At 45.6% G+C, this 22809-nt stretch overlaps 5 protein-coding genes across 5 annotated transcripts; 3 read left to right on the top strand and 2 right to left on the bottom strand.

Annotated features, from left to right (window-relative positions):
• Positions 1–468: 468 nt before the first annotated feature.
• Positions 469–4342, top strand: LOC125762909 (uncharacterized). The gene is made up of 5 exons (XM_049425535.1): positions 469–721; positions 1006–1169; positions 1245–2795; positions 2857–3326; positions 3402–4342. Exons 1-5 carry the CDS (start codon positions 557–559, stop codon positions 3995–3997), a joined length of 2946 nt encoding a protein of 981 aa, XP_049281492.1. The 5' UTR covers positions 469–556; the 3' UTR covers positions 3998–4342.
• A 263-nt stretch (positions 4343–4605) lies between these two features.
• LOC125762910 (uncharacterized) lies at positions 4606–13109 on the top strand. Its single transcript, XM_049425537.1, has 6 exons — positions 4606–5425; positions 5508–7319; positions 7717–7836; positions 7916–7996; positions 11868–12007; positions 12079–13109. The coding sequence occupies exons 2-6, from the start codon at positions 5604–5606 to the stop codon at positions 12290–12292; spliced, it is 2271 nt and encodes a 756-aa protein (XP_049281494.1). The 5' UTR covers positions 4606–5425; positions 5508–5603; the 3' UTR covers positions 12293–13109.
• A 138-nt stretch (positions 13110–13247) lies between these two features.
• On the bottom strand, positions 13248–15190 carry LOC125762913 (probable cytochrome P450 9f2). Its single transcript, XM_049425541.1, has 3 exons — positions 15011–15190; positions 14670–14947; positions 13248–14605 (listed from the first exon to the last, which is right to left on the bottom strand). The coding sequence occupies exons 2-3, from the start codon at positions 14888–14890 to the stop codon at positions 13312–13314; spliced, it is 1515 nt and encodes a 504-aa protein (XP_049281498.1). The 5' UTR covers positions 14891–14947; positions 15011–15190; the 3' UTR covers positions 13248–13311.
• A 76-nt stretch (positions 15191–15266) lies between these two features.
• Positions 15267–20389, bottom strand: LOC125762907 (uncharacterized). Its single transcript, XM_049425533.1, has 4 exons — positions 20277–20389; positions 18308–20192; positions 18059–18245; positions 15267–17967 (listed from the first exon to the last, which is right to left on the bottom strand). Exons 2-4 carry the CDS (start codon positions 18873–18875, stop codon positions 15363–15365), a joined length of 3360 nt encoding a protein of 1119 aa, XP_049281490.1. The 5' UTR covers positions 18876–20192; positions 20277–20389; the 3' UTR covers positions 15267–15362.
• A 174-nt stretch (positions 20390–20563) lies between these two features.
• LOC125762915 (alpha-2-macroglobulin receptor-associated protein) lies at positions 20564–22169 on the top strand. Its single transcript, XM_049425543.1, has 2 exons — positions 20564–20842; positions 20925–22169. The coding sequence occupies exons 1-2, from the start codon at positions 20636–20638 to the stop codon at positions 21852–21854; spliced, it is 1137 nt and encodes a 378-aa protein (XP_049281500.1). The 5' UTR covers positions 20564–20635; the 3' UTR covers positions 21855–22169.
• Positions 22170–22809: the final 640 nt, after the last annotated feature.

Genomic DNA, 22809 nt, shown 5'->3' with positions numbered 1-22809 from the left:
TAAAAATTGTTCAAGTTAGTACAAATATATTATACATTTTTATGTGACGATAAACCACTGAACAAAATATAATCGTGCGATTAATTCATCCCGTCAATCACACCCGATATACTAAAATTTAACAATGAAGCAAAATGTGTCTATTTTCCATATAATCCAGAGCTGGGCTAGGGCAGAGTCCCAACGAGTACGGATAATCGACGTTTCAGTGTATTTCATTACTTAATTTTTGGTAGAAAAAAAATCTTCACCTAGGCTGCTGATTCTGAGCGCGGTCTTAATTAACGCGTTTATTCTATGCTAACGAATCAATAAATGACCCTTTTTATTTAAATTTTTTTGAAAAACATTCGTCACGATTCGGTATGAGCTACTGTCAAAGCGCCAACTATCGGTTGGCAAAAATTGTCTGCATGCACCAGCCTGTTCCAGACGCACACACTTCGGTCCGAGTTGACAGTTGTCTGTTTTTTTCTTGCCTCTTGCCCAGCCGCGTTCAGGATTCCTGTTTTGTGCGGTTCTTGTTAGTACGAATGGAAAAACACGCAGAGGAAAAATGGCTGATGCGAAAAGATCAACAATAACGACAAATAATAGCAGTAGCGGTGGCGGCAGCGGCAGCAGTAGTAGCAACAGTGGAAGTACCAGCAAATCTCGCAAATCTAAAACCGATCTGATTCGCAGCCTTGTCGGATCCTATCTGAAAGCGCGCAACTACAGTGTAAGTGTAACGTCAGGGTTGCGGTATTCCGTCTACTTCTTCTATACAAACCTGTTCCCAGCAAATAACCGCCTCGTTCCATGGGTTGTATTATGTCTCAGCATAACTTCGTTTGCGACGAACAGTGGACTGTGTGCGGTGTACGGTGCAGCGCATAAGATAACCCTAAATCGCAGAGACAGCCACAGCCAAAAAACGGCGTTGCTCGCTGGTTCCCGGCATTTCGCACCTGGAACTTCGTTGACTTATATTTATCTGATTATTTTTCGTACTACCGTTGCCAGGTTACTGATCGTTATCGAAAATCGGATCTCATCCTCACGCAATCAACTGAGCAAATTGTGATGAACACTGCCATCAAAAACGACACATCGATGGTGAACAGTTTTCTGTACTCCAACATCTGCCTAAACTCGAACATAACCCAAGTTGAACAACATTTTGCCAAGTACGTCTTCGGTGCCATGTATGAAACTATCCTGGCACTATCATTAATCCTGTTTTCTTTTTGTCCTGCTCACAGATTCGCAAAGTTTGTACGAAATCAACAGGAACCAATTCGTACGGAATTAAATGAGATTATCCCACCGCTTCTATGTCATCTGTACATTGAGATGTTAAAGGGGCGTGATTGGCGACCGGCAATCGAGTTCCTTCGCAAACATGCACCGTTGGTGGGCAAAGTGGAACACTCTACTGGTACGGCTGGTTCATCTCCGCTGCTCATGTTGAATCAGCAAAAAATAAACGGCACCATTGACAGTTTGCCGCTGGGAGCAGATGTGAGTTCGCTAATGCCATCATCAGCTGTACATGGATCTGCGATTGTTTTCGCGCCCGGGCGGTCACCCGATTCGGCACGTTTAGAACCATATCGAAGGTTGATACATAAGCTGTCGCAAATCGCACGGTTTCAGGACTGCGAAAGTGAGCCGCTGTTTGTGCAGTTTCGCTCCTGTCAAACGCAGCTACGTTTCCGTTCGGCCACTATTGCAGCCATGCGCCAATACTTAGCAAAGCATGGGCATTCTCTTATCCTGCAAACGTTGCGCACGTGGTTCTACTTCGATACGTCCGATGACAAGAACTTTGTAGACTGCCAGCCGGACGCTTCGGGTGTTGCACAGCTAGATTCCATGATCGCGCGATCGCTAGTGGCTCGATCAAACTCCTCGAACGGTCAACTAAACGGTAGTAGTCTACCGATGGAAGTTGACGATTTGGTAGCGGAACCTGTGTTGCAACGATCGGAACCAGAGTATGACTTTACCGAGCATACGGAACGTGAAAACGAACGCTATCTGTTGCTGAATGGCTTTAATGCGCGATATTTGCGCTACAAAATGTTCGACGCCGAGAACGGTACAGCGTCAAACGATCGGATCGGTTCGCCAACTCTCGGTGAAGATGATGATGAGGACGAGTATGGTAATTGTATTAAGGACACGCATGCCTCCCAAAGTGGAGTTTCGGAACAGCCGCAGCAACAGCAAAGCGATCCAGTCACTAATAACATTGGTATGGATGGAATGTTCCCGCGAATGGATAGCCAGGAACGGTTGCGACGATTGAAAGAAAGTGTGGAGAAATTGTTCGTCTATCAGCGGCCACTGTGCGTGTACAGCTTAGAAAACGTTGGTCAACAGCTGACGAGTATGGCCATCGATACCGGTTGCTGTCATGTAGCGAGCGGCTTCGAAGACTCCACTATAATGCTTTGGTCGACCAACCGCAGCACTCAGATGGGCCGGAAACCGTACGCCAGCATTCGCGACCGCCAGTGCTGCTGGAATGTGACTTCCTGTGATAGTAGATTTAGTGAATCGGATGAATCCGATGATGAGTATGCAGCCGGAGTCAACGGTAGGGACGAATCGGAGTGTCGGATAGCGGGAGAGGACAGGCACCGTGACGGCACCTCACTGCTAGATGATGGAATAGATAGTATGTTCGATTTGCGTGGGTCGGCGGGTATCGAGCGGATGAATAAGTTGCTTCCGCCGCATAAACGGAGGCTTACAAAACGGGAACGATGGAAGCAATTTCTAGACAATCGTTGCTTGGAAAACACTTTGTATGTTTCACCCGTGATTTGTTCACCTGAATGTTAATTAATGTTTCAAAACTCATTTTAGCTCTGAAACCGGTGGATTGTCTTTGCGCGGACATGGAAATGCCGTGACGGATCTTCTCTTCTCCGAATACAGTCCACTGTTGGTAAGCGTTTCGCGGGACTGTACCATGCGTGCTTGGACGGGTAGTGACTATACGTGCCGGGCGATATATCGTGGACACAATCATCCAATTTGGTGTGTTGCGGAAAGTCCTACTGGCCTGTATTTTGCTACCGGGTCCCGTGACACGACCGCACGCTTGTGGTCTACAGATCGTCGGTTTCCATTACAAATGTACGTAGGCCATACTCAGGATGTCGACACGGTAGCATTTCATCCGAACGGGAACTATTTGGCCACCGGGTCGACCGACCTGTCCGTGCGGCTTTGGTGTGTTACCACCGGGAAATTGTTGCGCATTTTTACCGACTGTCGGCAACCGGTACAGCGGATATGTTTCAGCCCTGATGGGAAATATCTTGCCGCGGGAGGTAAGTTTGTTTCCTGAAGCTCTATTACCTCTATTACCTTCCGATCGTTTACCAACACTTTTTTGCACATTACAGGGGAAGAGAATCGAGTGCGCATTTTCGATCTAACAGCCGGTTCTCAGTTGACAGAGCTGAAAGATCACACAGCGGCCATTACGTGTATCACGTGGAGCAAAGATAGCAGCCATTTCGTTTCATCATGTGCGGACGGTACGATACGAATCTGGGATGCCAAGCGTATGTTACTTCCTTCCACATCAACCTCCTCATCGAGCGGTTCTTCCACTTCCTCTTCGTCCAACTCATCAACTTCAACGTCGATTCAAATATCCACGCGAGAACTATCGTCCACAGCAGGGCGGGGCGCCACCTTCGCTACACTTAACAATGGCACGTCCAATCCAAAGATGAACATCACAGCCAATACACAGCAACAGGCTGCTGGGAGTGGAAGGAGTGGTACAGTATTGATGTCACATCAGCTTCACAGTACCGGCGATGCAGCAACAACCGGGCTACCACCAAACGCACCGGCATCGTCGGTGGGCTCCGCTAGTAGTACCGCCAATAGCAATAATCTACTGCTCGCATACTCAACCGGTTGTCGGCGAATCTATCGACTGCACTATAATAAGCTTAGCGGTGGATTAGCGTGTTTAGGAAGTAGTTAATGAAAACACACAAAGGGCGAGGAGAGCAGGAGAGAAAACCTGGAATAAGTATTATTTATTGAAACTCAGTCCTCCAACAAGAAGCAAGCAAAAACTAATGCAAAAAGAAAATAAGCAACGGATGACTGTGCGTAGATGGTCTGCTAAAATGGACTGTGAAAAGGGGAAAACGACAAAATCAGTGAGTCGCAATGAGCAATTGAAGTCACAAGTACATTGAACGTTTTCGCTACTGCACCGCACAAACACCCGTGTGTAGTGTGATTATCGAGTCGTAGTAGAATTTTGAATGAAATTAAACAAATAAACAATAATCGTAAGGAAGGATCGTCAAATGTCAAGAAACCGGCGTACGACAATTTAATTTGAACCGAAAACGCATGCGTCCGCTGATCATATGGATGGTTCCATAATGCACAGCTTAACTTCCGGCTTGACTCGAGTGAATAAGCCCGGGTTTATCTACCCTGCAAAGGATAATACTTTAGTATCACCTTATTACGCATGTCTTGTTGAGCGTTTGAAGCGAAACAAAAAACAAATCAATTGGCTTGTTGGCGAAACATGCGAACCCTGCAATGCTGCAGCGAAGAACGATGGTACGCACACATAAGCAAAGGTTCCGATTTTACAGCTTTCTGCACTCGTTACGGTGTCGGTCTGGTATTGCTGCAGCTGCGAATCGGGACCGTTCGCATGGATGTCGAAAAATTAGTTCAAGTGCACCATCTTCTCTAAGCAGCGAGGTGGAAAAGGAGGGAGAAGTCCCTCCAACGAGGAGCCCATTGCTGCTGTTATTTGTTCACATCCTGTGTCGGTACGGACGAATCATGAACGGAGGTGCGAGAGTGCGTATGTACGCGTGATTAGTGGAAGATGAAAGTCATTGACAAAATAACAGTGCTGGTGCCGCCGTCACTTATGCTGCGATACGATCCCGTGCTAGGACGCAAACATCCGAAAAGGTATGCCCAAATAACAAGGCTGTTGGAGCACGGTGCGTAACACTGTTGAAAATGTGTGGCCATCATCAGCCGGAAGCTTACAGCGTGTACGCATACGGATGGACCAGTCAAATGAGGTACATACTGCGTGCAAGGTCGTTGTCGGTCAAATTGTGAAATTCCTACATTGTGGTCAACTATTGGCAGGTTAGTACCGTCGTGGAGAAAGTGAGGAAAGAAAGAGAGGGAGTGGGAAAGTGTGTGTGTGTGTATGTGTATGGGTATAGTGCAGTTCCCGCATTCATAGAAAGTGCAACCAGTGTGTAAACGGAACAACAGGGAGCGTGCGGTGCAGCAAAGTAAGAAATGTCAAACAAGGCCATCGAATCCACTGTCTGCTTGGATAATCAAAACAATCGCAACAAAGTTCAATACCTACGTTTCGATTCGTTTCCTCAAGAAGCTTTACACCGGATGGTTTTATGTGAGTAGTTTAACAAACGTTAATCCACTGCAGGAACATCAAGATGATTTTAGTTTTCTTTTCCGTGTGTTTTTTTTTGCAGCGAATAGAATCGTGTTGTAAATTTAGAGACCCATTTTTTGTGTGTGTGCGTATGTGAGTGTTTAATATTTATTTGCGTCTCTGTTCGTATGTGGTCATGCATGGTGGATATCAGGGAGGTTTGCCAGCACCGGCCGCAGGAACAACAGCAATGGAAGACAGCGGACCACACCGCTTCACAAACTATTTGCAACCGAACCAACAGCAAGCAACCACTCCGAATATGATAGTACAGCAGCATCGCCACTTTCAGCACCAGTGCCGTATATGCGGTGTGAACGAAGGGCTTCGCCGATGTAGCCGTTGCCAGATTGCGTATTACTGTTCGGTCGACCATCAGCGCATCGACTGGAAGGTGCACAAGACCGAGTGCCGCTCGATACATCAGCTGCCCCAGCCATCGTCAACGGCAGTGTCGACACAATTGCAGCTGCAACAACAGCAGAATCTACAAACACTTAGTGGTGCAGCAGCCGTATATCCTGCTATTGTTAGCGATGGACAACAACATACTCAAAATCAGCAGCAGGAACGGTTGCATGGAGGGAATGTTTTCCTACAATCCGCTGCTGCTGCCGAGCCATCGGACGAAGGCAGTTTGTGTGTACGTGCAGAAATGGTACTGCCGAATTGTAGTACAAACACCACCAGCGGTGGGTTTGTTCCACAGACGGCAAATGTAAACATCGCTGCACACCCTTCACTCACACAGTCATCTGTTGATCAGAATGCGTCTTCTGCTATCGCATCCTCCTCTAGCCGACCGTCGCAAACCGCAGCTACAGCAACCCTTGACATTATGTACGACGGAGGGGGTTTGTTAGCTCCGGCAACGGTTGGGACGACGTGCGCGCGAACGCAACAACCGATGATAGCTTCCGATGGCAGCGACAGTGGTGATGAGTTTCTGAACGAGCTCGCAGTTTCAAAATTGTTCCCGATCGATGCACTAGCGTCCGCCGAAGAGCTCGCTGATCTCGACCAGCTCGACGTGGATCATATACTGAACGAGAACAATTTTCTCAATAACATTAACAATTTAAACGTGTTCGACGGTACCGAACAGCAACTACAGCCGGAACAACTGTTCGAATCGGATTTTGTGATTACGGACGTACAGAAAACGGACAACAACAATCGCAACTTTGACATCGGGTTTGACCGGGACGCGGTCGTATTTCAGAAGAACAATAACAACAATTTTGTAAACAGCCCTGTTGTGTTGCTAGCAGGTGACGCGTGCGAAAGTGATCACGACCAGCAGCCGGGTGTACTCGATCAAAGTAATCCGTACGTTGGGAAAACGACAAAAATGCAGGTGGCACAATCCGGCAGCGTGATGTTGCTACAGCAACCACAGCAGCAGACTCAGCATGATCAGCGAACAACCAAAGTGCAGCAACAGCAGCAGCAGCAGCAGAAACAACAACTGGCTGCTCTGCTCCGGCAGGCGAACAGTGCCGTGGATGGACCAATTCTCTCCAAAGTGGATTCAAGTGATGCTAGCCTGCTGTTGGGTTCGAAGCAGGACGTTCGAAAAGGAAGGACACTACAAGTTTCGAATGGAAAACCTGCTACTGAAGCGAGTGTTAATGTTAGTGGTGCACCAGTGGGTTTGACGAATTCCGTTAGTGAAGGACCTACACAAGGCGCGTTTGAGCTAGATAGTGAAAGTTTGGATGAAGCTTGCCGTAGTTTGATACGGGATATGAATGAGTATGGGGTGTGTGTGTTGGACAATTTTCTTGGCCAGGAACGCGGTCTGCAAGTACTGGACGAGGTGACCGGAATGTATTCGTCCGGAGTGTTTCGGGTAAGATAATATGGAAAATTGTTTAAATGTGCATGTAGCATTGTATATATATATTTGGACCTTTACCGAGCGGTGAAATGCTGTCTTTTTTAAGTTAATTCCTACCGTAAAGTACAGTATCAATTTTTGCAACATATACGGTGCAACAGTGGGATAAATATGCCTAGGTGGTTTCTTATCTTATCTGATACTTAATGTTGGCCCCGTTGAGTCGTTTCTGTCGCTTTGGTTTGGCGTAATCGTGCAAAAATCGTATTTGTCCTTTTGTATATACATTATGGTTACGTGTAGGAATGCATTTTTCAGCACTAAATTCATTGAAGTGTAGCAAATAAATACGATAATAATTTTAATATAATTTTTCTTAACCATTCCCAAATTCCACTCCTACCTACAGGACGGGCAACTAGTTTCAAACCGAGGTGGAAACAATTTACGCCATATACGAGGAGATAAAATTACGTGGATTGGTGGAAAGGAACCAGGTTGCAGCAGCATAGGATATCTTATCAATCGCGTAAGTATAATCCTGTTAAAATGGCAAACAAAAGCATCCCATTTCGATATTTAACACGCACCTTTTCACACAACTGCAGGTTGACGCAGTCATTACCAACTGCAAGCGGATGAAAAACAATGGCAAACTTGGCCGATATAATATTAAAGAGCGAACAAAGGTACGTTACTTTTCCATTACAGTTAAAATTTCCATCTCGGGAAGAATCTTCACTTGCGTACCACACTAAGAACACGTGCACGTGCAGCCGAACACGCGCGTGTCCGGTTTGTTGCGATGAAGAATCTCTTGAATTTTGAATGTCGCGCAACATGCTGCCAAATGCGTACGTGAGCTCGCACGTGCATGATGCCAGCCTTCTCTTACTCTCACTATCTTTGTTTCTCTCTACACCTTTCTACTCCCCTTCAAAATAACCTTCCCAGCACGCTAGACCAATAGTTCGTTAGCCCAGGTTATGGTATGAACTCTGTTGGCATCTCATCTTCGCATTAATTTCACTCTATGCTCCTGAGTCTGGTCACTTTCTGGTTTCTGGCTTTCGTGCTGCTATTTTTCTGCATTCGTGCGTGCCTATTTGTCTGTCACTGCACAGTTCTTCGGTTCGGCAGCGCGTGCGTTGCTTGTGGAAGATTGAAACGAAACCCAATCAACTTCCTTTAATCTTTCGCTTGATGTGATCGAACATCTGTTTATATTTCCTTTTTGCGTGTTACTTTATTTTGTACATCGCTTTTATTCCTTCATTCTACACCTGGCACTGTGGTATGAAGTGGGAGCAGGTCAATGAAAGACCTTGAGCAATATCGCGTTACACTGCGAAATGTAAACCTACCACCAGAGATCCCTTTCCGCTCGAAGAGAAAATTGCGTATGACCGGATGGTCACGTAGTTCTCGAATCCGTCATTCTCAACCGCGTTCAGGGCCATCCGATGCGAAGGCTGCACTTTCACACTGCACAGTCGGGATGATGACAATCGAATGCATCAATGACGGAACCTTATCTTGCAACGTTCTCCTCTTCTTTTTCATTTCTGTTTGTGATTGGGGAAGCACTGGATGGGGGAGGTGGGAGAATGGCAAATATCAAGCCTTTTTGCGCGACAATTTTTACCACCCACCACTCATGTGTGTCATCTTGTTTGGTCAGTAAACAGTGGATCAATTCTACGAATCTAGAAAAGCCATCACCTGCTCCTCGTAACCCGATCACTTGTGGCGTGTTAATGTGAGATTGCGTGTGTTAGACCCCTGTTGCAACTATCCGTTACTACGATCCATCCCCATGTCGGTCCTGTTCCTGGAAATGTGTACATCTGGACAATATGCTCATTCCACCCTGAAATGGCATCTTAATATTGGTACGATGAAATCATCTTTCGGGAATCATCGGGAGGAACACGGGTACATTATTTGTTTTGTTTGGAAAGGCAATCATGAATCGTTACTGCCTCCCCCGACATCCCGATCAAAGACAAAATTCCCACAATCAATGAAACGTGATTGATGACACACTAGAGACACACGAAACGCGATTACACACGGTTCTGGCTGTTTTCCGTTTATCGATCCATGGTTTTTTTTTCGGTGATTTGATCTAATGGTTTTTGTTCACGGTTTTGCCCATGGTATAACATTTGGCAGTGATTACAAACGAAAAGGAAATGGGACGGGGACAATTTTGTTTATTCATACTGGTTACTGCACTACTTGTCCACAATTATTCGCACAAAAAACCCTGTCAAAAGGGTCAGCTCCAGGCTTCGAACCAAATACCCGGTCAGTGTCATAATCTTTGACTTGGCGTCGTACGTAAGTTTGAAACTGTTGCATGTTTTCACTGAGGGTGGTGTTCAAATGAAGAGTTTATTGGTACTCTGAAAGGCTAGATGCTTCCCTGCCCGAAGAACAAATTCTTGGACAATATGCTGAATCAGAACGTTGTCCTACAACAGAGTGGATCGCCAGGATATACATAAAAAAGCGCTTAGTTGGAATGATCTTACATTAGCATGAATTAACCCGAAAACGTTGATGTGTGTGCCGTTAATAATAGGAAGTAGCTGTACCATAAATTTTTGCATTTCCTCCTGCCGCATTTTCTGTGTGTGGAACGTGAGAGGATGATAAGAACAGTGTGATGGTAATATCCATGTCTTAATTTCGGGCATTACTGAGGAAGAGCTATATTAAGTAACTTAAACTAAGTGGATTTAGATAATTCTACGTCTGCTTTATCATTTGAGTCGTTTTTGTGTTAATGTTGTCTATGAAGTATGGAACATAAATGATCTCAATAATGATCCTTTATTAGGGACATCATTCATTCCACTGGACAGAACACTATTGATTCAAATTTGGAATACTCCCTGGAGATTTGCGAGCCTTTCTTAAATGAATCAATTGGAGATAGAATTAATGAAACGAATCATCTATCTTTTTGGGTGTCCTTAGTCAATCATTCTCGAATATGATGTTCAGATTTGTTCCGTTGCTTATCTAAGTTTGTTGACAAATAAATATTCATGCAACCACGACGATTTATTTACTTACTTGCATGTGATATACAACTACCAAGGATGAAAGGATTTTATGGCCTAGATTGTTCGGTGTAGTACTTATGACGTGGCCAATAAAAATAGTAACGTATAGCCGGATTCCGACACTGTCATATGCACACACGTAGCTAAATATTTATCTGAGCTTCTTCCATCGGAGAACGCTGATTTAAAGAGATTAATTATTGTAGATTACATTCATTGCAACCTATTAAAAAGCAAATCCAATAGTTGTAATTAATCAGATGATATCACCTTTAAATTAACTCCAGATTTTTTTTATTATCGTACCTAAGCTGCGGTATCAACGAGAGGGATTTGTAGCTGATTGTATGATCTGCCGAATACCGTATCCTATGCACTCTGTATCTCTTTCTCTCGTTCTATCACACAAAAACATACCAAACACTTACCCATCGGATAACGCTGCTGCACATTTGCGCACTGATAGTGTGTACGAGTCAGGTGTACTACCGAGAACAACAGTGCCGCGCTGCACCACAAACCACACATATACTACGCTGGGCGCGCGCGCACTCCACTAGGCCATTTCCAAGCAAAATGTTTTCTGGGACGTTTAGGTCGCGCGGCGTGGCTGCGGTAGGGCCATATGTTTGTGCAACGCGGGTGTGTGTAAACGCGTGCGCACAACTTTGCCTCGCCTTTGACCGGCATCAGACCGAGGAGTTTGTCACGTACGCCAATTTTGGGATGGTACCCGAAATTTCGTACGGAATAAAAGCTTATGCAGTTCTTACAGCACGGGTTTTTGGGTATCACTTGTTTTTTTTAATGAAAAATTACTGTGGGGAAAAATATAATAAAAATAGGAATTTGTATTATTCAATCACTGTTGAAAGGATAAATCATTGTTGCGATTAATTGATTTTCCAATCAAAACCTTATGAATAACACGTTACTTGCATGGCTTATCTGTTTTACACCTGCTCCATTGCTCCAACTACCAAAATTAAACAATGATAAACTCATTAGCACGAAAGAGAGTTCCACATTATTTTAATGCGTTGGTAGTTTGTTAAAAGTATTGTGATTTTTGCATCTCCTTATGCTAGGTAAGGTATCGGGTTGTTAACCAAAAAAAAACTCGATAGCGCTTATCAAACGAAATGCATCTAGATATCACACGGATTAGCTGGTTTTGCTATACCTTTAGATTGATATCTATTGTAGGAGGTATATTTGCTTGCTTTATTGTAGGAGGTATATTTGCTCCAAACTTGAAGACTTGGAAATATAAACGGTTGAATTGCATTACAACAGCACCACATTTGAAAATTGAGAATTTAGATTTTAGAAGTATATTTATGTAATCAATTATATAAATTAGTTATTCACTTTTTATCGTCTCAGAATCTTATGTTTTATGAAGCTACATTGATTTGGTAAAATAATCTGTTTTCCCATACATTTTGATAATTCATCATTGCATTATGTTTTGTTGTATTTTTAGGCTATGGTCGCTTGCTATCCTGGCTCCGGATCCCATTACGTGAAGCACGTAGACAATCCCAACCGTGACGGACGCTGCATTACCGCCATCTACTATCTTAATCTCGACTGGGACGTTCGGGAAAGCGGTGGTTTGCTAAGGTAGTAAAAGTCATTCACATCAGTTTACACTTTGCGCGCCGATGGCTTACTAATTACTGTTATTGTTGTAGAATTTTCCCGGAAGGATGCAACGATCGAGTCGCTGACATTGAGCCGCTTTTTGATCGCATCCTCTTCTTCTGGTCCGACCGGCGAAACCCGCACGAAGTCCAGCCGGCCCATCGCACCCGTTACGCCATTACGCTCTGGTACCTGGATGCGGAGGAACGCGAATCGGCACGGTTGCGCTACCAGCGGGACTGTGAGAACCGATTTAAGGCTTAACGTGTCGGCACTCCGAAACGGCACGTAAACAACCCGGAGAATCCAGTGGTTACCGGGTATGCAGCGTAACAAAAGTGCTCGCGATCGTACCAAATCGAATAATTTATTAGCAAAATTGTTATTAAAATGTGATATAACTATATAGATACATAAATGTATGTGAATGTACACGAGGTCGAGAATAGGATTGACTATTTTACGTTACTTTAATAACGTACTTTCACAGACAGTTGCGTACGTGCGTGATTTGCCTAAGCCAGTATATTAGAACGGTAGGAAATGTAAGATAAAGAAGCGAAAAATAGAATTGGTCCGGAAAGGAAAGCAAGCAGTAAATCACGCACCGTAAGCTGTTGTGCGTAATAACATAAGTAGGACGGAAAATGAATTGAAAGGATTGAACAAAAAAAAATGCAAGAAGCGCGTACCGAAGTGAACCTGTTCTAGGAAAGCAAAGTATGGAGCAAGGTGCTAGATTTGTTGATACGATGTTGATCGGTTTCATTAGCTAGCGAATTAGTGTGCAAATGCCGGCTTTCGGGTCGATTCGTTGCTGATTAGGGAAAAGGCAAAACTATACACAACCCTTCGGTTAGTAAACAGGACTTGGCAGTGGATGGCGCAACGAACGTTTTATCGTTTGTGTTGCATTTAACTTATAGATGGAAGTATAAGGCGAAAAGTTAGGTGAAGCGAAAGGGCGGCAAAGAACACAAGTCAGGGTTGAAATGTGAGAGGAATGAATTTTCAAAAAAATGTTTGTGTGTGCGATAATTTTGTATACGCTATACAATATTAGATAGCTTGCAAAACTGTACGTGTTGCGTTTAATGTGTTTGTTTTTTAAATCAAAATCAAAGTTCAATATCTACATAATGGTAGCGCAAGAGATTTCACTACAAGAATGTCATCATCATGGGGTTGGAAAAGGGAATTCAAAAGTTTTGACGAATGATTTCACTTTCTATGCTAAGGTGTAAAGATTAAAATCTATTTGGAAATACTGTATCTGCACGTCACTACACTCGCGGCTCCAGGCGTATCCAAAAGCCATCGCGTGCTTCAAGTGAGGAGGCCGATTCGATTAGCTTTATAGGATCCGATGTACGCTCTCCGGGTTTAAGCTTAAACCTTTGTACCAGAGCAACCAGTGTGACCTTTACTACCAGCTTAACAAACTCCTGCCCTACACAGCCTCGGCCAATGCCGAACGGTATGAATGTGTTCGGACGTGGTGCATTCCCGCTCAAAAACCGTTCCGGATTGAATTGTTCCGGCTGTGGAAAGTAGTCCGCATTTCGGTGCAGTGCCCACACGGATACGTACAATTTGTCACCCACCTTCATCGGGATGGAAGCGCGATCGCCGTTCTCGGTGGCCGGAATGTTGAATGGTTTGGTACACTCCCGAACCAACAGTGGATGTGGGGGCCATTTGCGAAGCGTTTCAAGTACGATCGCTTCTAGGTAGGGCAACGATCGGATACTCTCGTACGGCGGTACACCGGTAGAGCTATTGGCTGTAAGACCATGGTGGGACATTTCGTCGTAAAGTTTTCGCTGCACGTCCAAGCTTTGGGCCAGCTCGTAAGCCGCAAACGACAGTAAATTAAGCGTAGGTTCGAACCCTTTCGTAAAAAAGGTGGCACACTGTGCGGTCAGTTGTTCGTCCGTTAGTTGCAGAGTTGTTTTCAATTTGTCATTAGCCTGGCTTAGGCAGTGTGCTACCGAATGTGTGCTGGGCGTGGATGCGGCAGTATGGTATTGCTTGACGAGGAACTCAATTTCCTGCCGGTCGGTAAACTGTACGCCAGCGCTTCGCATCAGTCCCGGCGCCAAGTAGAATGCCATCGTTTTAATCACCTGTACCGGATTGGTGCCGTAAGCCATCCCGCTAGCCACGGCACAGAACCGATCCGTATCGTCTTGGAATGTGTTCAAATCCTTGCCGAACGCTATCGCGGCAAACATGTTCAGTGTGTGCTTCAGAAAAATAGCCTTCAACTCCAACTCTAGCTCGACGCGTGACGTTATAAAATCCATCAGTGCGGTGCAACACTTCTGCGAAGTTTTATCCGCCGTAGAAAGGATGTTTGGATTGCGGAAAATGGGTGCCACGAATGAAGCCAACTTCGAGGCCTTATCGGCATTTTTTACGAGATGAAGCTGACTGCCGAGAAAGTGATCCTTTGCTTCGTCTAGAAAATAGCCATGGCTTTCGAAATGATGCATATTGGGCTGTAGCATCTGCCCTATTAGTGCAGGATCGCGCACGTACAGTGCCGGTGTCATGTAATTGAAGAACCCGAACAATCTACGATATGTAAGATGCTATCAGCGTGAAACTTGTCGTTGTGAAACGTGTCCTTGTTGCTTACCCATGGCTGGAAAATTTTCGATAGAACTGTTCAATCTTCTCCATCGTTGTCAGCTTGCCGCTCAGCACATCGTCCAGATTGCCATAAAGAAAGTGTGGCTTTTCGAAGGGAACGCGCAACAGTCGAAAGTACGAACGATGGCGTGTAAGTAGTTTGTAGGTAAAGAATCCGAGTAGTGTAACAAGAATGAACGTAAACCAGTACAAATCTTCCTGATTCATCGTGCTTAGAACGGGTTTTGGATTGGAATGTGATGAATATGAGTGTGGCAGACAAAGCTGGAATAAAAAAAGCTCGATTACCGTGTGTTTTGTAATAAAATTTCATAGATATGTACGTACCGTAAATAACTCTTGCCGTGGGAAGTACAGGATAGGAAAACGCGCTGCGTGCGGTCAGCTGATGTCCGGCTTGCCAATGTCATTGCGCTGATGGTAAACACCAAAATATCGCCGTGCTGCCAAACACACCACGATTCGTGCACGCCGGAACTGCTCGAGTTAATAATTCATGCAGTTATTTGAAATATCCGTTCAAATTATTGTTTTTCCGTTAAACAACTCCGTGATATAGAAACAGTATCGAAACATTACATAATTTGAGTAGGAAAAAACACAGTCATTTTATTTTACTTACAAATAAAAACTATTTTACACACAAACTTATTGGAAGCTAGACAATCACCACCTGTACTCACGCGTTCTTTCCAAACCAACTGGAAAACAGTTGGTGAAATTCGTTAGACGCTCTACGCATAAAGTTTACGACCGATCGCAGCATAAAAGCTCCCGGTTTTGCCTCATCGTCCTCACCATTGTCGGGCTCGGAATCGCGAGTCTCTCTATGGGCCGATTGTCCAATCGGGACGAGCTCTTCCTGTTGCTTCGGAATCCGTACCTCTCCCGGCATCACAAGATTTTCGTCCGAAGATTCGTCGGACTGCTGCAGTCGGTGAATCATGTTTGACCGTTCCCGGGATTCCCAGGACTGTGGATGCAGTAGGACGTTCCGCTTCGTACGTTTATGAGACGGTTCATTCGCTTCGTTTGCATCACTCTCCTTCAGCCGCACGTCATCATCAAGCACCTCCCGGGCATCGTTATCTTCCGATTCCAGCTCCTCGATTGCTTCGAGCAGCAGGTCAAACATTTCGGCAAATTTTTGCTGCAGTTTCGCATTGGTGCGGAAAAAGTCTTCTAACCGTTGCACCTCCTCGGACTCGATTGAGGACGGTGGTTCGGCGTCCGGCGCAGGGAACGAGCGTTTGTAGCGATTGGGGGACAACTCAGTTACCTCGGCAGATGTCGATTCTAGCGACCAGGTGGGTTCCAGCCGTGGGATATGACGCTCATCACTGGTCCGGGGTGCCGGTGTGAAAAGATTCATTTCCTCTTCGGAAGTAGCTACCGTACGATCAGTAGTTTCTTCCGGAGTTTCCTCGGAAATCGGTGCAGTGTCTTCGGGAGAGTTGTCCACCATTTCCATCTCTCGTTGCTCGTCCATTTGCGATTCAAAGCGTTTGCTTTTCATCTGCGCAATCGTAAACGCTTCTCTGCTGCTTTGCTCAGGATGGCTAGGTTGTGTGTCGAAACGTTGCATTTCTTGCGATTGTGCTCTCTGGATGGGTATAAACCGGTCGACACGTCTCGTCTCTCGCATTTCCTCCATTTTGGGTCCACGACGAAGCGTTCGACGGCGCACACAATCTTCTTCGTCGTTGGTGGTCTCGATCGGTCTTCGTTCCCGCACCGGTGCAAAACGGTGAAAATCGCGCTGGTTGATCGAGACTCTTCGGCGAACGGCTGGTCGATGGCGTGATGCACCCCAACTTGGCATGCGTTGGTACTCGTCCGAACTCTCCTCCGGCTGATTCGAATGTTCATCGGTCGACACGTAACCATCCTCATCATTGCTGCTGCTACTTCCCTTCGAGATCACCAAATGTACATCCCCAAGCGGAAAGTCCGACCGTGGATGCAATTCATCCTCCTCGTCACTGCCCGCAAAGTTTGGTGGTTCATTAACCGCTTCCGCTAGGGAGGATCGTTTCGTTTTGCGACTGGCCAACTTGGCCGACATGCGCTTCAGCAAACGATCGTGGAGCCGTCGGTTCGGTTGGTTCAAAGATGATCGACGACCCATTAGCATCATATCGCCACGTTTCGATCGTTCCCGTCTGGCCTCCCGCAGTGGGTGTTTCATTTTCTTCAAGTTGCGTTTCTCCAATCGTTTTTCCTTATTCTGTCTACGACGCTGCTGTCTCTTGTAGGCTTGCGTTTGGCGGGTACCTCTCGCAGTCCTTTCCGTCGGTTCCAGTGGCGGTTGCGGGTCCGCGAGAACCTCCGAGAGGCTTTCCGTAAGGCTATCATCTTGTGCCGTATTAACGAAACGACCGTGAAACCGTTTCCGCTTCTCACCTCCAAAGATGGCCCGCGCCGGCCTTTCGTTAAGCAGCAACGAGCGACGCTTGCGCTGCAGACTTGGGTGTGACTCCTTTTCTACCAATTCACCGATCAAATGCTCGAGCAACATGTCGGCTGAGGTGCGATCGTTCTGAAGCTCTCGGGAAAGTTTTTTGCGCTGCGGCAATTCATCATGGCGGCATTCGCGTATCTGCACACCTGGTACTACAGCGAACAATATTGCTTCCGCTGGCACGTAGAAGCTTACACCATGCGTTAGCGTAGTGACCGCTCTTACCGGTTCTGGTTGAAGGAGTTCCGAACTCACTTCTAACGGTCGATTATTCACCATCGGTTGTCCATCCTGGACGGTCAACAAATACAGCTCAACCGGCGATGAGAGTGATCTAGTCATCAGTTGAATCGTGACATTAGTCGCACCATCATGCTCATCGTTTACTACCATGAGCGTAAGAGAACCGGTCCGATTGCGTGTACAGTAAGCGTATACCGACATGGGGCTAGTGTTCTCGTTGGAAGGATCCATATTGAAGTGGACGGGAAAGACCTTATGTCCTACAGTTTGTTTGTACAGCAGAGCGACTAAATAGTTGAATGTGTACTGCTGAATATCGTCCCGTTGGAGAGATTGAAATACCGCACTAATGCCACCACGGGCAGCTTCGCCGAGTGTGCGAGCGTACTCCAGCCCATCCTGTACACACGATTTACAACAAGTACCAGGAGCTCGATGTGCTTTAGCTCCATCCACAGCTGTTTGCTGTTCCTCAACAAGATCGAGCCATATCGGAAGCCGTTGCTTAGAAAGTCCACGCAAATGAATTTCTCTCTGGAGCGAAGTATAATTCCATGCCGCACCATCGGTGTACTGTGGTCTATCGGGAACGGATTATAGCGGGGAAGTGTCTGTGTTATATACATTTCTTACAAAGTATAACAGAAACGGTCCCAGAACCAGACTCTTACCTCGTTATGGTGATGGCTTCCACAAGGCTATCGACATTAGCGTGGAAATATTGGATCTCTTCCAGTGGGATGAATTGAGCATTTAATTCCGATGCCACAACGGACCATTGTTGCGTGGGGAAGGCTTGCAGCATGGTACGGAATGTGCGCAAATCATCCGCATACTTGGGAGCGTCTTTTACGAGCCCTGCAGTGAAAGTGTTGGGAATGATGAAATTGAACTACGTACAACACAAAACTCATTCTTACCATTGCCTAACTGCCAACGACATTTGGTAACTCCGAGCGTATTGGCGACGGTTAGAATACGAAGCGCATTCTTTGCGTTCCATTGATCACCGTCCTGTGGGTAGTCTAGTACAAACACCGGTACAATGTTGGCTCGTCGTGCCCATTCGTAGAAGGCTTGCCACGCGCTTGCACTTATCTGCACCAGTTCCAAATCGTCCGGTCTACCGATCACACTCTCGCCGCCCGTTGTTTGCAGATGAAGCTGCGACGAGTCGGCGATCACCTTCACGAAGGTACCACCGAGACTTTGTGCCATAAGGAAGCTAGTTTCACTGATCGGATTACCCTGGCCATCGAATATATCTTGCGGTTTGGCGTAGAAGCTAATAAACTCATCGCCCAGCACGTTCGCTAACCGTTTCGTATTAACACTGACACCGAGCTGGCGGACCGTTTCACTGCCAAACACGGACGGTACTTCATTGTCCGCTGTAAGTGCACGGACACCGGGAACCAGGAACAGTATCACCACCGCTAAGGCGCACAGGCGGGTGAGAAAATGGACCTTAGTCTGTACTAAAGTCATATCGCAGAGTTTCGCCTTAGAGAACTCTTTGCTAGACCGATTCGTTCCCGTACCGGAACGTGCCAACTACTGAACCGTAACTGTGCACCAAGATGCGTACGGTAACCTTCTTTTGTGCTTTATCACTGGCCAATGTGATGGATCTCCGCGAGTGGTGGTGGGAGATATTTTCTGCAGAAGAGTCGTACCAAACCAAAAGGTTCTTAGCTAATTTTTGAAACTACAGGGCAATTACTCTGGCCATGTTTGTACGGCTTTGCAGTTCTTTCAGCAAAGCAACACCGCTACACTGCCGGGTTGTTTTCGGTAGAGGTAAGTTCTCGCGATACAATAAAAAGCCCCCAAAGCATAACTTGAAAAGCGCGAGTCTCAGCGAAAGTTGCTAGAGCTAACGGCATCACCACGGTTGCTATTCGTGGGTCGAAAGGGCAAAACTTTGTTTCGATGATTCATCAAGAAAGCGGGCTAGTTTTAAGTTGGCCACCGCTGTTCAGCTTGTTGGAAAAATGTGGCTCACTCAGCAACAATTGGAGCGCAAAATTTTGGTTACATTGTTGTCCTGTGGTCGGTACCCATAAACAAAACAACCATTTTCTACCACATCTCCCACCGGCTCCAGCGTTTTGTTACTGGACGAAATGCCAAGATGATGTAATCTTGTATTTCTGCTAAATATGTATATGGCACGTATCTTTCAAATATGGTACTAAGCATGCTAATTAAATCATTTCAATCTTCTACAAATTACGAATTTTGATCGTATGTCATAAAGCTTCGAATTTTGGGTATTGTACCTTAGGCAAAAGGTTATCTTCTCGGACTGTCGGATGGAGCGTTACCTGAAGTCGTGCTGGAACTAGGATGCCTATTGTATCGTCTGTCCGATGGCCGTGGCAAACCAAATTCTTCGTTGTAGGTGTCTTCTGCGCTTCGGTCTTGATGGCGCTCGGATGGTCTTCTTGAACGGCTTCGAGACCGTGCTGGTCTTCTTGAACGGCTGCGAGACCGTCCTGATCTTCGTGACCTTCGTGATCTCCTATTATGCCCATTGCTTCGATGTCGGTTTCGTCTTTCAGGTGCAAGAAGATTACGCTGCAGCACTGGAACCACCAACTCAACCATTACAATTCCCGTATCACCCACTTCATGCACTTCGGCATCCACTGCAACATAGGATTCTGTTTCATATCGATCGGCCTCTTCAAATGGTTGTTCGTCTTCATTATCCGTCTGTAATTCTTCCGTACTTGGTGCACGGTGTATAGTTCCCTCGCTGTCCTCGGCGTCTTCGGGAAATTCAAGCCATTCTCTTGGAACCTGAAGGGTGTTGGGCGAAGAGGTGGGGTGAATGAATAGAAAAAATCTTTGTCTCAATACGCATTCCTGAATTCTTGATCTCACCTTTAAATCCATTTAAATTATTTCTATAGAAACTTCTAAAACGAGGTAAGACTTCCGTTTTAAAATGAAGGACTCTGAATATGGGTTCAATTGATTAGATATTCAATAACCGCTGGGATCTTAGATGGTTTTTTAAATGTTTTACCCAACTCAAAAAGTTTACTGGTATTTAATTCTAGCACTCTGGGTGGTGAATTATTTTTACTCACCATACTCACCACGATGACAGCTGTCAGCTGACGGTAAATATTCCAAATCGCTTCGCTGGGTCAACAAAACTAGAACTCATTTATTTAATGAGCTGGTCGTAGCGAAAGCGTTGGAATTCCCGAGCTGCAATAGCAATACAGTTTGCGAGAATGTTGTTACGCGGAAGATTGTGTGTGATAGTTTTTATAGTGTTAATATGCAATCATGTCGTACGGTCGGAAGAGAAAGCTCACAATAAATATTCCAAACACGCCAATGCACTGCCAGATACCGAAATATACGAGCCGGACTTCCGAAACATCCAGCGACCATTCCGCATGGCGAAACTAAACCTTGTCTGGACGAAGGCACAGCACGTAAGTACCATTTTCGTCCCGCAACCCATTCGCCACGTCAAGGAAACTGAACATGTTCTACCTTGGTTATTGCTTTCTTTAGCGGCTTACCGAACCGAAACTGAAGTCGCTGTACACTGAACTGAAGCTACACGATAAGGAAGAAATTACGTACAAGCAGCTGAAGGAGAAAGATAAGGATGGACTGAAGGAAGCTGAGCTGCGCAACAAGCTGGTTAGGATAATGAGCACCTACGGTTTGCTGGAACATTTCGACGATACTCAGGATCCGGAAAAGTACAAAATGTACAAATCCAATGATGGAGGTACCAAGAAAGATGCGTACAAAAACAAGAGTCTCTTCAAGGATAAGAAACTAAACAAACTGTGGGACAAGGCGGAAGCGGCCGGTTTCACGACGGAAGAACTTGACGCGCTGCGCGAAGAGTTCGACCATCATCAGGCTAAGATCGATGTGTATTACAGTCTGCTGGAGCGACTGGGTGATGAGGCAGACGAACAGGCAGGAAATGCCGAGGCGCACCTAAACGCGATCAACGAAGACGAGCATGATCGATACAATGAGGTGGACCGTGCAGAGGAAGGTGATCGCTCGCAGCAAGGCGCCAACAAACAGCACGCATATCTACATAAATCCAACCAGTTGCGTGAAAAACATCGTGAAATACGGGACAATTTCGATAGGCTAGATCGGATCGCTTCCAAAGGGCCAAACAGCCAGGACTTTGTCGAACCCAAGGTGCAGGGCTTATGGAGGGTGGCGCTAGCGAGCGACTTTAGTGCGGATGAGCTGGCCTCGCTGAAGGTGGAATTGTTGCATTACGAAAGCCGTCTGCTCAAGCTGCGCCATATGCATGCAGAGCATGCGCTTAGCCTGGAGAAGCATAAACAGAGCGATGCCAAAGCGGATACGCACAAGCTGATGGAAGATAACATAAAGAAGCAAACGCGCAAAGTGGAGAAAATTCAGGAGGAAGTTGAAAGACGAATCTTTAAACACTCAGAACTGTGAGAGAGTCCGGCAACACAGAGCATGATCTACTCTGGGGTGTCCATTGAATCGCCTCTTATTCATTTTTCATAAACCATCAAAAATGCACACACACGGGTTTTGTAAATTGCCAAGCGAATATTCTCTTTTAAGTATAAGAAGTAAAAACGAGATTCAAATTTAACAAAATAGCACATTCTAATATTGAGGAGCATACAACTTTTAAGAAAAATAAAAATGTAATAAAAATCAACTAGGAGACGGAGATTCTCTTTCTACAGGTTCATGCAAAATTTGTGACGCGAAAAATAAAATCACAGTAGCGAACCGTTTAAATATTGCGATTTTTTCATTTAGTAGATCAACAAGTAGAGACAGCCAGTTTTCATCATTTAGGGGATACCCCGGAGGAGATGACCCTGCTGTCATGTCGGGTGATCGATAGTGTAAGTTCGTCTTTTTTCTTTCGTTGAAATCCTCATCGATTGAACCATTTCATCATTGTGAACAGCAACGGAACATTCATAGTTGTACTTATAAAATGTTATTCTGCGCCAGTGCGCGGCATATGAAATAGGTTATTGAAAGCTCTTTTAAAACAGCTTCTTGTTTCTTCCACCTCAAGAGGTGGCACTCGTATAGAAAGATAGTTAGTCGTGCGTAAGGGGCTACCGGTCCAGATGGGATTTGATACCCAGTCTTGTCTTGTAAATATTGGCGCCACTACCAAATACAGCGTCATGCCGCCCAGAGCTTTAAAATTTCATCCACATAGTTCCCACAGGCTTGTTCACTTTGTTGAGTAGAACAGTCAGAACAACAGAAGTTGGAAGTAAAATATTCATTGAAAAGGTCGAAAATCCCCGTGTTGTGGACAGATCACACACATAACAGCTGTTAAGAATGTCATCATTTCGTTTGGATTCCAGATTCCGAACTCCGAAACCACACACGCATAACAGCTACAGAGACACAC

This window comes from Anopheles funestus, chromosome 2RL (assembly GCF_943734845.2).
Source record: "Anopheles funestus chromosome 2RL, idAnoFuneDA-416_04, whole genome shotgun sequence".
NCBI lineage: Eukaryota > Metazoa > Arthropoda > Insecta > Diptera > Culicidae > Anopheles > Anopheles funestus.
The sequence above is the reverse complement of the archived record's forward strand: the minus strand, read 5'-3'. Positions and strand labels throughout refer to the sequence as shown.